The 15,363-nt window shown below is 43.0% G+C and overlaps 1 protein-coding gene across 4 annotated transcripts in view; it reads left to right on the top strand.

Annotated features, from left to right (window-relative positions):
* Nucleotides 1-5,803: 5,803 nt before the first annotated feature.
* Nucleotides 5,804-15,363, top strand: part of larp1 (La ribonucleoprotein 1, translational regulator) — a 68,050-nt gene continuing 58,490 nt past the window's right edge. For all 4 annotated transcript variants that reach the window (XM_080780443.1, XM_080780442.1, XM_080780444.1 and 1 more), the window contains exon 1: nt 5,804-6,608. In XM_080780443.1, coding sequence (XP_080636569.1) covers nt 6,128-6,608 — 481 coding nt within the window. In that variant the 5' untranslated portion in view covers nt 5,804-6,127. The remainder of the gene's footprint in view (nt 6,609-15,363) is intronic.

The raw sequence follows: 15,363 nt of genomic DNA, 5'->3' as shown, positions 1-15,363 counted from the left end.
CCAGTCCCAAGTGAACTTCTCTACCCTTTCCCGATAGTATCCGCAATCTCATTCCTTCAGTCATGGCCCACACTTCATGACCATAAGTGAGAGTAGGAGCGAATATTGACTGCTACATTGGCTCTCTTTTTGTCACAACAGTGCGGTACAGCGATTGCAATACCGATCCTGCTGCTCCGATTCAAGCGTGAACAAGACCTCATTCCCTACTACACCCTCCTACAGAAATATCATAATTTAACAATTCAATTATATTAATATTATTACTCTGGGACAGCCCATGTGGCTCAGTAGAGTGCATATAATTTCAAGACTTAGTCCTTAGACCTTGGTTGAGCCAGACCTGAGGCCTTTGCTACATTGTCTTCCCCATCTCCTTCTCCTGCCATTTCCTGTCTATCTCCACTATCGCTATCAAATAAAGGCCCCCAAAATAACCAAAAACAACAGAAAATGTTTCTATCCCTATTTTGGGCAAATTTGTCACAGATTTTCTAAAGGTTTTTGCGATGCGTTGTGTAGATATTATAAGCTATATTTTCATGACTTGCACAAAGATGTATATATATAGGGCTTTAGTACTTCAGAAAATGTCCTCCCTCCGTTTCTTTCAAATCAAACCCTGGGCAAACTGTGACATTTGAATATAGGTTTTGTCAACAGGGAGTCTACAGGGCTGACTGTCATGTGAGCTGGTGGTGAAACGACTAGAGGCATTTAGAGCAGTAAGTCTGTTTCAGACGGGTCTACTATACTACGGTCTACTACGGGTAGATACTCTACTGCCCCTTTTACAAATTTACTGCAATGATTGCAAAACTTGACAATGGTCTCTAGTTCGCATTGAAATTAGGGTACTATTAATTAGATGATCTGTAATTTCATGTTAATGCCATTGTGACTACATCTGATCTGACAGAAGAATATTTGCTGTTACTGCAGCGCTAGCCTCGGAAAACCCGGACATTTTTATAATGTCTTCTAATGTACTGCAGCGCGGAATCACAGAAACGAGGGTTCCAACTTCCAACCAGGACTATATTTGACCCTCCAACATGGTCTAATCCAGATCTGTCCAAATGATAAACTGCAAAATCCTCAAACCCCTCCCTTTTTCATTAAGTGCATTTAATTAAACCACATAATTAATGCATATACTGTAGCATGTCATGCAGCACTGATCTGCCTCAATTTCAACGGGAAACAATATATATAATGTGCTGTAGATACTGTAGACACAAAACAACAGAGGAGCTGTACCCACTCCACCCTTAACCCAGACACTGTGGACTATTGCATGCTCATTACAGTTTCAGTGAGGTTTATATTATAGCCTTACCAATTATATTGCACAATTCTGTCAGCTGCAACAACTGCAGACTAGTTTCACTGGCTCCATTAATAGGCTGTTGACAGTTCCATATTAACAACCTAAAGAAAGATGAGGACCCTCTTTGCTCTTTCAGACCTGTGGAAGATCACCTTTAGTACGCATGCTTAAACTTTGCAATGTTACATTTGGAGTACTATACTTTGTTAGCACTAAATCCTTCAGTACATTATATCCAATATGACCCGCCATCAAAACGTATACATATTACCATAAAACCAACGTATCAGGTTTAAAAATACACTGTCATTCTGATCATTCTGCCTGCTATAGAGTCTATACTACTGCATGGGGTAACTGTACAAACATGTGGGATCTAATCCTTCATTTTAGCTAGCCTGTCAGCTTCCTATAGTAGTGACAGCTCCACCCTTTACACCTCTGCACAGGTATATGTGGAAGGGTTGTAGGGGGTGTGTGTACATGTGGGTGTGTGCATGTTAAACAGGAAGTATGCGTACAGTAAGCTCAAAGAGAGTTCCATGGCCACGTGTCAAGAGGAATGCCAAGGTCAGCTCCAGTGTCAGCTCTCGCTTTCTTGTGACCGTCTTTCTCCTACTTATTGTAATAGCATGAGTTATACTTAGTTGTATATATCTACAAGCTCACAATGCGTTGCACTGTGGCGTGTAGCTTGGATATTTTTGGTGCGTGACACAAGCAATTAACCATAGCAATTACTACATTTGTCTCCTCTATATTTTGTATATGATGCATGGTGATTTCTTTCTAAACTTGCACACTTCACATTACACTGACTGTACTGCACCATGTTTACACAAGGACTTGCACAACCCTTTCATTCAAACACAGATTATGTTTATGATGCTACGCCCCAGACTTTTATAGTATGTCTTGACAAACGACTTGTGATGGCAAATCGATGAAGGAATATTTCTGTTATTTCTGTATAATCATAATAAGTATTCAGGGCATCTGCTCGGCTATGGGCAAGTGACAGTGAATTATGTCGAGGCCACAGCATGAACTAATTGGCTAGTCGTGTAGATGCAGGCAGGTCATGTGCTGTTGGGACAGAGGACATTTCTTTTCTTTTTCATGGGGAGCTAAAGTCGATTCCAAAGTTATTCGTATAGTCTTCTGCTCTGCATTTCTAATAGTGTCAGCCTTTGACATTCTATATAAAATGCATTATAGAATCATACTGTATAATGACATTGAATGAATGACACAGTAAGCAATCTTGTGGTAATGCGTCTGGAGGATTATTGCCTGATTATGTGACTCCTGATGTATACTGTATGATATGTATACTGTGTAGATAGATAGGTCTTAACCACTTGAACCCTAGCGTCCATAGCCTCGGTACCAGGCTTTCACTTTCGTCGCCGCAAAAAATGAAAGCCTGGAGGAACGCATTAGCCTCCTAAAAGCGGTGAACAGTTGCAGTACAAGTTAAATAACACCAACAATTATTGACACAAGTTAACATAATGTTAAAGAGTGGGGTAGACAATAGACATAGCTCAGGGGATGGAAAGGTCGTCTGGGAACTGGAAGGTTGCCTGTTCGACCCTCGGCTCCTCCAAGCTTCGTGTCGAAGTGTCCCTGAGCAAAACACTTCTGAGACTTCCAAGATATTCAGCGGGTTGACAGCGAGCTCTGTTAAAAATAGCACTCACTGTTCCTAATAGAACACGATGGGTAAATGCAGAGAGTTCCAGGTGTGCAAATATACTTGGCAAATATACCCTGACAACAACGAAAGGGGACACACTATGTGTCCTGCCATGGTTAATGTGTATAGCAAAACCTCTTTAGGAACACTTTTTTTAATTGAAGATTTGCATGCTTCTTTTTTTATTACAGTTATTGTTGTGATTTTGTGTATTATTGACAATGTATTTTATTCTATTGTGTGCCTCCTTGCTATGTTTTTATATATGTCTCTCTGTTAAAGCACTTTGTGACTTGTTCTTAAAAGGTGCTATACAAATAAAGCTTTATTATTATTATGGGCCTGTGAAACTCATTCAAAACCCAATACATATTTTCACAAATGCATGGTTATACTTAATTAAAATGAATGAATAATGAATTAATTACTAGTACTACAGTATGGTTTCAGACAGTTTTTGCGACCGAAGGTCGCAGATATAACTATGAAATCTTGTGGTTTTGTCTCAACATACAATTCCCATCACTCTGTCATGAAGTCGCAATTCCCGTCACACACCCCAGGCAAGCCCCCAGGTCATCGTGACATCACGTGACATCAGCCCCCTGCTCACCCCAGGCAAGCCCCCAGCAGAGTAATCTAATAAGAGAGTGGCGACACGCTTTGATCTCGCCGCAAAGAGGGGCGCTATGGGCTATAGTTCCAAACATTGGAACTATCCCATTGAGATAAAATGAGCACTTCCGCATTACATTATTACAAGTTACAACGGGAGTCAACGCAAGTGTCGCCACTCTCTTACTAGATTACTCTGGCCCTCATTGTGACATCACGTGACGTCTGTCACAACACCTAACTTGCAATCCCCATGTACGGGAATGTCCCATATGGTCACGCATTGTGATATCACATCTAGTCATGGTCTCCAAGACACGCTTATATGGCAATGAACCCTGGCCAATGGGCATGGCCAGGAACCCTTGTCCATACCTGTTTTCATTGTGCATTTATTGGTCAAAGTTGTTCCAGTGCCAAAGCGACCACACTCGCCCAGCAGTCTGTCGTCACCCAGGTGGATGCGTGCACACGCTGATCTGCCCCAGCAGGACGACCCCCACACGCTCTCACGGAGGAGACTGCCGAAGAGCGGCACCGTCGTCTGGCCAGGGAACGCCAGAGGCGCTGCCGTCAGAGACTAGCTGCTGAGCAGAATCTGCAACCTCGAGAGCTGCGCCGTCATCTGACTGGCGACCCTGTTATACCCATATATGGAGATCCTTGACTGTGATCAATATTAAGCCCATATATGGGAATGCCAATATATGATCATATTGTGACAGTCTCATGATAACCACTGTGGTTGCCGCAAAGGTCACAGTTAACTATGGAATCATGCATTTCCTGTCAGTCAGTCACTAAAAAGCCCCATACATGGGGAAAGCCCCATTGTGAGACCTGGGTCTCATATATGGGGGAGACCTGAGACCTGGGTCTCATGACATCACATGCGAGATGCGCGTCTTACTGGTTTTAATACTGCAAAGAACCACCAAGTTTATTTAAACAAAATGTATAACCAGAAATGTCACAACAATACAATAGCCATATTGCCAATAGTATGTCCATCCGCAAACTGTATCCATCAACATCCACAAGACAATATTTTTCAGTCCTTCACAGCAGGTCTGATACTAAGTCGTAGTAGTAGTTTTATGTCACTGCTAAAAGAGACAATCATGTATTACACATCACATGCATCCTTTAAGGTTAGAACATGTACAATTCTTTGTCAAAAAAAAAAAAAGAAAGAAAAAATATATATATATATCTGTAAAGATCCCAATGGTCGAAACGTTGCTCGAGTCTAATGTGCAGTCTGTTATAAACAGCAGCTTTAATGTGTTCTTTATCAGGCCATTTGTATATGCTGCATGTCAGACCATTATGTGTTGAGTCATAAAGCTGATAATAGCCTGGAATCGTTATGCTAAGTATGCATAGCTTACCATTTTATAGAAACACAACATTTGAAGAACAAAAAAGTAAACAATTATTTGCGTATTCATGAACTATGAACTCGAAACCCCTTGTGCTGTAAAGATGTGTTACAAGAGTCAAACTGCTACAACTTGACCTCTCATTTACCACCAGCTTCCTCCAGCAGACAACGCCCCCACCACACACAACACACATGCAGCTCTCTCTCTCTCTCTCTCTCACACACACACACACACACACACACACACACACACACACAGCTTACTATCTCAAGTGGCAGCAGTGGCACACATTTCTAACTTTGACCTGAACAATCTGTTATATAATCAGCCACATGAAAATACTGTATCCTTATCTGAATGAGACTTGGAGTTAGTTGTCATCTCTCTCTCGCACACACACACACACACACACACACACACACACACACACACACACACTATCTCTCTCTCTCTCTCTCTCTCTTTGTTCTACTAATGATGTACAGTTAAATCAAATGCAAAATGGTACAGAAAGGTGCATTTGGAGCATTGGGACACACGTGCAGTCCCATCGTGGACACGTGTTTGACTTTTGGAATGGTGGATTTTTTTTTTTTTTTTACACAAACCAAACGCGTTCCGTTCCTTCCCTTCAGAGGGGCGAGGCCGTCCCTCTCTCTCTCAGCACCACTACACCACTACCGTCTCTGTTGGCTTTGCGCGTCCCCGCTCGGCGCTGTACGTGCGTGGTCACTCCCCCCTTTTACCACCGTGCGTACGTGCGCGCTCCCGGCCCCTTGTATCGCGTGGTGGGGATCATCCATGTTGCTGCCTGGCCTGCCTGGTAGTGGTGGTGGTGTGAAGCTAAAGGTTGTAATTTTGACAGAGAAAAGCTCGTCTCGCAACGCTCGTTTTTATATGTTTTAACTCGGCATTTCCCACTCTGCATCTTAGACTGAAGCTCTTTTGGTCTAGGGGTGGAGTGGAGAAGCGACAGGGGACGACTTTTATTCTGCGGAAACACTCCAACCATCAGATTTAGGTATCGAATTGCCCGATTTTTTTGGGGGGTGGACGGACGATCCGTGTCTCGTCGTTGAAGGAGCAAAAAAGGGGGAAATGGCCACTCAGGTTGAGCAGGCTCCTCTCTTGATCTCCAAGGCGATCCACGGAGGTGGAGGTGGCGAAGAGGAGCGTTTGGAGAGTAATAATAAAGGGCCGACGAAGAAGCAGCAGATCATGGGTGCTGCTAGTGTCGACGCCAAGGAAGGAGACAACAGCAGCAACAGCCCCACCGCCGACAACCTGGCTGGAGGTGGTGGTGGTGGAGGAACAAAACAGGCGAAGGAGGACAGTAACAACCAGGCTAAGAACAACAAGGACAGCCTGGACCAGGGAGGCTCTGGTTCTTCTGGCGGGTCCAACAACAAGAACAACAACAACAAGAAGGATCAGTCGTCGCCGGAGGATAAAAGCAATAATAACAAAAAGGAATTTACCGAGGCCCCCCCGCCCAAGGTGAACCCGTGGACGAAGAAGATGAACAACAACGCGGTGACCGTGGTCAGCGTGAACGGACAAGCGGCACATCATGGCATTGGTTTGTACTCACTACTACCCTCATCATCTCCCCCCAAAGAAAAGATCCAAAGTACGAGGCCGTCGCTCGCCGAAAAAAAGAGCCGATCTGCAAGTCTTTTTTTTCGGCGAGCGACTTTCCTGCAGTACTGTACTACATAACCTACTACTGTCTGTGACTGTCTTGTCTTTCCACGTATTGCTGGACGGGGGGGATATAGTGTGTTGGTTTATATTTAGAGTAAAAGGGCCCCTTGCTATTCCTGGATCATCTTCTCACCGCGGAGTGGACTGCCTGCCTACATGGGTCTGGATGTCTGTCTGTGTGTGAGCTCCTCCAGGCCAGGGCCGTGGAAGTGGAGTTTGCCATGCAAAACATTTTTATTGTAATGCAAAATAGATCTCTCATGATATCATTGCCACGCTATGCGTTGTTATAATTGTGTTATAACACACAAGTTGTGTTTTGAGTTGAGTCTGAAACCAAGGGATCAGTCGTCCCTTGTTTTTTAGATCTGATAGTCGTGGGCTGCACAATATTTGGTTACTCTTGTCCCTGGTGTTTTGTTTTAGGGTTTTTCTGCAATGTTATTACATATGTGTCAAAGAACACATGTGATTTGTGTTGATAGTTAGTCGGGGTGTTTAAGCCAAGTCACCGTGGTGGGCAGTAGGGGCTTTAAACTCATCCAGTGAGTTCTGTACAAAATGTGCGGCTGGGTTTCGGGTTTGTTGTAAGTGCACATCCTCTATGGGTTTGCACATCGGCGGAGATGAATGAATTACTATGACATGCAATGCATATTGCATTAATTGAACGCATTATTGAATTCAGAACCAGACACGGGTCTCATCATGTCCATGTCTGGGCCTAGTCAGACGTGAAGCCCTTTTAGCTTTAGCACTGCAGGAGAGTGCCAGACTGCCATCGGGTTTCAGGGCGATTCCCACTGTAAGAGCCAGACTCCACAGTCCTTCCTTCCCTTTTTAAGGGCCGGCGAGAACGGTGTGATGTCTCCCAGTGTCGGGACGGGCAATCGTATAAAACAACCACGAGTTATCGATCAGCATTTGTCCCTATTTGAAGTCTTAAACCCCAGCACATTTTGTTATGGGTTGTCACGTGTTCTCTCCACGTGTTCCCCTCGAGCCAGCTGCCTTTAATGGGGAACATTGATTTGATCGAAAAATGCGTTGCCACTGGTGATCTTATGTCGGTGTGTTTCCTAAATAGCAGGAAAACAAGCGAGTCTTTGATCCATGTCCGTGTCAACACGCAGTGTAATGGTTGTTAACCCAGAACACAGCACCGCTAGCGTTTAGCTAGGCTGCTAGCTAGCTCGCTAACGCTAGCCAAGCCCCTCTGTGTGTGGTGTGTGTGTGTGCGAGAGAGAGATCATGTCATGTGTGATTCATAATGGCTTCAGCCGCCGCATGATAATGCGCTACTTAGCGATGTTAGCCTCAGCTATTCCATGATGATGTATGTTCAGAATCGGAACTACTATTATTAATTCACTTTCAAATATCAATGTTAATGCGTCGTGTCACGGGAAGGTCAGATGCCAAAAAGACAGAAAGCCACTCCGTAGATATAAATGTATTGGTGTTTGTTCTCAGGGAGGAGACCTGCATTACTGCTGCAGCTCCCATGGTTCCTCTCTCTTGTGTGTCAAGGCAACGTGGTCCCTTGTCTCGCAGCCATGTGTTTATCAGCCTGTGTGTGACCGTGCAAACGCTGACACATCGGCATTTGTTCCGTCCTGTGTGTCGGCGTGTCATTTTAACCGGCCACACATGATTTGGCTGTGTTTTTGTTAGCCAGGTGTTGTGCTGCTGCATGCATGGGCTGACAGAGAGACATTGGGTAAACAACAACGCTGCTTCAGGGCTTCTGTCGCTCTGTGAATGCTGACGACCCCCTTCCCCCACACACATGCAGCACAGTGTGTACTCTAGTAGTCTGGATGGGTGGCTGTATGGGTGTGCATACAAGCAATGCATGTATACCCCTCCCTCACAGGGCTGTCTGCAACATTCAGCAGGCAAGCTGGATAGTGGATAATAGCCACAGGTTGTTGTTATAAGTATGCAGCTGAAACGTATAGCCTTTAATTGGATTTTTGTTTTCTGCTATTTCCCTTGAATGACATGGGTCAAAGAAATTAAGAATATGCCATTTGATCACGTTTTCCTGATGACAGAATATATACGCTGTTATGTCTTGGCTTTGTAATCTCGTTTGCAGGTCACATTTTCACACTGACTTGTCATTGTTCCATTGTGTTGTTATCTGAGTGTATTTGCATCTTTCGTTTTCTGGGAATTAATTAATTTTCTGAGTATACTAGGTACAGTTATACCTGCCAGAACTTGCCTTGTGTCATGTAACACCCATAGGGCTGGGCCAAAGGTTCGGTGCTCTTTGGATTGGGATCTAAAGTCATATTTGCAACGTTTGGCTGAGTTTGTGGCCTATTTTATTTTATTGACAGTTTATATTTTCATGACTGACGAAATGACTTTTTTACATGCATCATTACAAATAATATACCTCGTTACATTTGTGTACTCAAGAACTTTTCTTTCTATTTGCATCAGCTTGTCCTTCATCTCAGAAGCACTGGCCTGTTGCTCCTCGCAGGCTAATGTGTGCACTGTTTTTACAACTTAAGTACCGATGCTTGCCTGGCCTGTAGCAGTACTGACAAGTGGCTGTATCTGCTCTTCAGTCCCGTGGCAAGGAAAGGCTCAAGGCGTGCTAACTAGTACACAAAGACTTGGCACATTTGGGCAGTTAAGGAGCTTTACATGATAGTGTGGCATTTACATTATTCTGATTATTTATAAGTATACTTTTAATAGCTGCAGTATTTTTGTTTGTTCACGTGAAGTCACAATAACATAAGTAGGTTACCTTTTTCAAAACGGCAGATATAACATGTGTGTCCGGCCGGAAACACACACACACACACACACACACACACACCACACCACACACATCTATCTATCTATCTATTCGTTTAGGCTTTTGTGCTTAAGCTATTAATTCAGCCTACTTTTTGTTTCAATGAAAAAGAAAAAACTGAGTTGACAAAACGAAGAAGAAAAGAAAGAAACAGTGTTGTGCGACATCATGTACCGTAATTATTATAATATTCTCTCCCAGCGACTTTTACACCAAAGCTTTATTTGATTTAGCATAAATGCCATTGTTGTTGCCTCCTGATAAATCCAGGCTGGACAGCCGTCAGCCAGACATACCTGTTCAAGAGTACACATCCATAATCACCCGTCATTGTCATAATGTCAGACTGCATGTTGAACTTGAGCTGTAGATGCACCATGAAAAACTGACAACAAAAAATATGTTGAAGTCAGGTATATCTTGTAGGGTGAGAATGCTGTTAAAAAGGCTGGCAGATGATATAAAATGGTGAATATGTAATGTATAGCAGGTATAATTCATAGGGAGAATGCTAGAGGCAAAGTGTCATGCTGTCAAGTCAACACAATCACTTTTTTCAGACACCACACCAGCCAGAGTAGCTAGGCATGCAAAAGTGTACTCATTTAACAAACCAATAAAAACAACCCAATAGAAAATAGTTTGATAGGTGTACATACATGTATGTATGTATTATTTACATCTTGATTTGTCATTATTTTGTGGTTATGGATATTGTTGCAGCGGAAGTTATTGAAACCTAAGCATATACCATTAGGCCCATTACCCAATCATCCATTGTTTCCGACTTGACTGACTTACGTTATGTATTTTGTCACTGCTCTTTGACAGTTTATTATCTAAAGTCATGGCTACTTACTTGAATGGAGGCAGATAGAAAGAAAAGATGAAGAGAAATGTAAACTGTCTCAGGTGGAAGAAAATCGAAAAGATGTCTAAAAGATAACAGTGTTAACCTGACTTGGAACCTGGAGTTGGAAAATTATATTTTCTTCTGGAATGAACAAAACGGCATCTCGAAAAAAGCCCTGCCAAGTTTGATTTCCCTTAATTTTCCAATGGCAGTGTTGTATTCAATATTATTTGAGTAAATCGTTTCTGTCCAATTTGCTTTCTGACCAGGACCTAGGGGTGTTACCTGTGTTTTAGGGACAGAAAATGACACAAAAAACACTCGTTGGTCTTGACAAAATTGCTCAATATCGACAGCCAGTCAGCAAGTGGATTCATGTATATAGACAATATTTTAGTCCAATAAAAAAGACTATACCAAATTTCCCACTCCACAACCCAGACTGATAAATGTACAACTTGCTGTCTTTAGTGTCTTATAGGGTGTCATGGACAAGAAGTCAGCAATCATATTCTTGTCAACAAAGTGGTACGTCTTTACAAAAGGAAAATTAGCCCATTGTTATATGGAGAGTATTCTATTCCAAAACAATAACCAGTCTCATTTTACCAGCCAAATGTCATTTGTAGATAATAAACTGGCAAACCCAGTTCTAGGTTCCGGCCAAGACATTTCCTTTAAAGCAAACTAAGGTAGCAACAGACCTTCATTTATCATAGGCTAGGAAACAAGCCATGTTTGATGGTTTACAGTTACACACAATGGAGCAAATAAAGTTTGCCGTTAACTCTGTAGCGGCCACAAATGGTGCCACGTGGACGTGGAGTCCAGTATGCTCAGTAGTAGATACAATACATACAAAGTGGAACCGGTTGTTCCACTTTGCACGTAGCACAGGTCTACAGAATATTTTTTTAGGCATGGAATGGTGTTTTTTAATCACATTAGGCCAATAGCCTCCCTAGACACACTACCATTGTTGCCATTTAAATGGTGACTGCCTAATCTATTACAGGTACTTGAGATTGTCACCATCGTCTAGTGAGAGTCGGTAATATTTTGTCTTGTGACTTTATGGGCCATGATACTTTGTATTTGTATCTAGTGATAGTTTAGTGTTGAAAACACAAGAAACTAAACTTCTTATGGATCCCTGTGGTTTCCATGGGTGCTGCTTTTACTGATCCCAAAAAGCACAATTGCCAATGGCAATCAAATTCTCTGTTCTGGGCTTTGTAGAATAAAGAAACGCAAACCGGCGACAGCTACTGAAGTCATTGTGAGTGTTGTACTGGCAAAAATGATGTAACGGTTACTTATTACAAGAACGTCTCCAAAATGTGTAAAACACTTAAACCCATTGTTGTCAACACTTTGTTGAATGGGGTGTTGAGTTGCATGTGTCTGTAGTCTGTTTTCTGGATCCATTGGAAGTACTAGGTTAGTAGGTTGTTTGCAGATCTTTGATGAGAATGTTTACTGTGTTGCATCTGACTTGTGACCTGGTCAAGGAACCCGGTCTGGTAACACCTCAGCATTCTTAGTGCCTGGGGCCACCATTCACAAACGGGTGTAAATTGAACCGTTGCTATTTCAAATGACTTTAGATACAAAGCGAGAGAGGGACAATTCATGTTATTTGAGAGATAACATTGTTTCCAGAATGTAGTAGTTTATTTTTTATCTGGAATAAAAAAACAAAACTAGCCTTTTCCTGATGTAGGAGACAGTGCTAGGCTCCGACAAATTATTCACACTGAAGGCAGATGGAGTATAAATGTAGAAATGTGTTTTTCTTACTTTTTTAAACCCTTTGTTGAGTGGGGCCCCAGGGGTCTATGCATAGCCCTCCTGTTTTCGCTGTACACTAAATAGCTTTGCCAAAACATTGTTCATTTGGTTAGTTCGGTTCGTTGCAACGTGTTGAACTTGTAGATCAACTATTTTGCTTGCAGAATGCTCACCTATTTACGCTGAATGTACACAAATGGTTTAATTAATGAGCTGCTGTGCTATGATAAAACTGGATGTATTGTACACACTGAACTATTAGTAGTTTTGAACAGCATTCACTTATGTAGGTTGCGATTCACAGAGCAGGGGTAGTCTCAATCACAATGTTAGCATAAACACCTGTTTTGTGTGTCTCTCTATTTCAGCTTCAGCATTCATCCTCAAACCTGTGTGTCAGTCTCTCCTTTGTTATTTTATTTGTGTGGAGCAATGCCCCCTGTTGAGCGGGACTGATGACAATGACTTCCTACCAAGATGTTCTGAGGCGTCAGGACCCTCATAGGGGGTCACAGACCTAGGAGTGCTAATGTGCCAAAGACTTTAGTACTGTAGGACTACTCTTGCATTGCAAGATCACCTGCGAGTCCATAGATTTAGTAATGGCAGCCCTGTGTGTGTGTGTGTGTGTGTGTGTGTGTGTGTGAATCCAGCCACAACTAGACTTCTAAGGAAGAAAATCACACTTGTGTGAAGTGAGGGGCGCTCTTATCATCATATGTCATCACATTCCGGCCAATCACTTTCGGCGTCTCACTTTTTGAGTGGTGCAACCACTACAAGGAACAGCAATGTCCCTATGGGACTATGTCCCAATGTTTAGAGTACCAGTAGGGGCCAGAAACAGAGAGAGAGTGTTGCACTGTTGCTTGCTAATTACAGAGAGAGAGAGAGAGAGCGAGAGAGAGAGAGAGAGAGAGAGAGAGAGAGGCAGGGGTAGAGGGGAGTTGCAACACTCAGTTCACACAGGTGTGATTTTTTACCCTCAGCCAATCAAATCATCACTATGGGGTACACACAAAGCCTCAAAAAAAGAATAAGAAAAACAAGATATTAAAATATTATGGACCAAACAGTATTATATATGTCGATATTGTCCTTTTAAATATATAATTCAACAATATACATATTATTATTATGTTCTGAAGTCAAACATTTGATAGCTCAAACTAAAGTTGTTTGCTATCAGACAGACAGCGTCATAATTTGTGAGTCTTATTCATTCTTCACACAAGTGGCAGCAGAGCTGCTAATGCAAGGCGCTGACCTGCTCATCATGGGAAGAAAGATCCAGGGAATTTAACCACCAACCCTGCGGTTAGTGGGGCGACCCACTCTACCTCCCGAGCCACAGCCTGAAAGGACAACAACAGTGAGCTAGAGAGGAGATTATATGGGTGGTGGTGAGCCATTATTAGCCATCAGCCTTTGCCAGAATCTTCCTTCGGTCTGTTTTTAAATGAGCTCATCTCTCAGAGCTGTGACAGTGAATAGAAGCAGTGGTTATGCTTTGGAGCTGAGAGTGCTTCTGTTCTACTTGTTTTTTTTTACCCACAAAGTTAATTGAGTCCTTTTTAAATGAATGTGTTCATGTGTTTGTGCTCCCAGTCCATCCATGTGCCACTGTTTAGGTTGAGGAGACCTTCCGTTTGATGTTGAGATGCTTTTTTGCTTCCACAGCTTGTGTAAAAACAACATTTTTTAAATGAGTTGAATACGTGTCCCATTACGCCAATAAAATCAAAGCCACCTGCTCTGCTTCTGTTTCATGCAGAAATACATGAAATAAAGAAAGCCCAAATTGCCCTGAATGCCATTTCATGGGGACTTTGAGAGCATGTGGGTTGTGGGCGTGCATGTAATAATGGCCTTTCATGCCATGGAAAGATGCTTTTGGGGGGTTGTTTTAGAAAATGGTCTATCCCAACAAGATGGACCCACTGACTAGGGACACAAGTGGCCTGTCCTCCCCTGCCCCTCTATCCCTGACCCACATATAACACACCCATCATTACCCACACAGACCCAGCGTTTTAGGTGGGTCCGTGGCTTTATCTGTTGAAGGGTCGTGTCTGGACTCTGTGATATGGAAGCATGCTTACGAAGACTCGGGGAGTGTAGGCAAGTGCAGAGGGCGTGTATTGTGCATCCTCCCCAGTAATCAGTCTCGTCTCATAGTTTCATATAGTTAAATGAAACTTTGTTTACAGTACAATTAAATTGTTGTCAAAGAACAAAAAATGAACGCGTTGAAGAGGGAAACAGTCCCGTCAACTGCCGTAGTATGCAAATGTCAGAAATGTGACGCAATGTTCGGTAATGGGGTTTCGTATAACGCGACGAAGGTCTTGACCACATATTGCAGAATATGTGGTACATTTGCGAGCTACCAGAAGTTACCTCAGTTGCGAAGGACTCCGTCACTCACTCGCTGTAACGCACCAAACACACCGAAAAAGTATCCACACACGTGCAGCGCTACAATGGGTCACCCAAACGTCCCATGCCCAGAGAGCGGGGAAAAATCTAGACGTGTGTGTGTGTGAGCAGGCCGTCCATGCGTGACCAATGAAAATGGCTGCATTCATTAACATGACTCCAAAGAAAGCAGCGCCTGTGCTGTTATGTTTGAGCGCCTGGTGGGTTTCGAATGCAACAAAGGACATTGAATGGTTGCCATAGCTGAACGGGGAAAACAGCCCCCCTGGGAAGCAGAAGGTCTCGCGTTCGAGTCCCGGCCCCAGCAATGTGTCAAGGTGTCCCTGGGCAAGACACTTGAGTCCTAACTGCTCCCCCCGCACCCTCTGCTCTAAAACTTTGAGAAATAGCTGATCTACAAGCTCACGTGTTTTTTAGATCTGTTTAAAATGTCTCGAAACGATAGGCAACAAAACTCCGCCTATAATGACACGTTGTTCAACATCAAGACACAATGCTTAGATGCATAACTACGATGTAAAAAAAAAAAAGTCAAATAATGGCCGATATATCTTAGACTGTGTGGCTCTGGCTTGTGAAGTCAAGAACTGGCCCACTTCGACCAGCCACACATTAAAAGCACTGGCCACGTCCTCCAGAACGGCTACCTCACTAGTTAAGCAAATTACTGAGGGATCTAGTTAACAAGAATCTGTCTCTTTAAGAACAGCGCTGACAGCTGTGACG

The sequence above is a fragment of the Protomyctophum bolini genome (assembly GCF_963924005.1).
Source record: "Protomyctophum bolini genome assembly, chromosome: 13".
NCBI classification, from domain to species: domain Eukaryota; kingdom Metazoa; phylum Chordata; class Actinopteri; order Myctophiformes; family Myctophidae; genus Protomyctophum; species Protomyctophum bolini.
The sequence above is the reverse complement of the archived record's forward strand: the minus strand, read 5'-3'. Positions and strand labels throughout refer to the sequence as shown.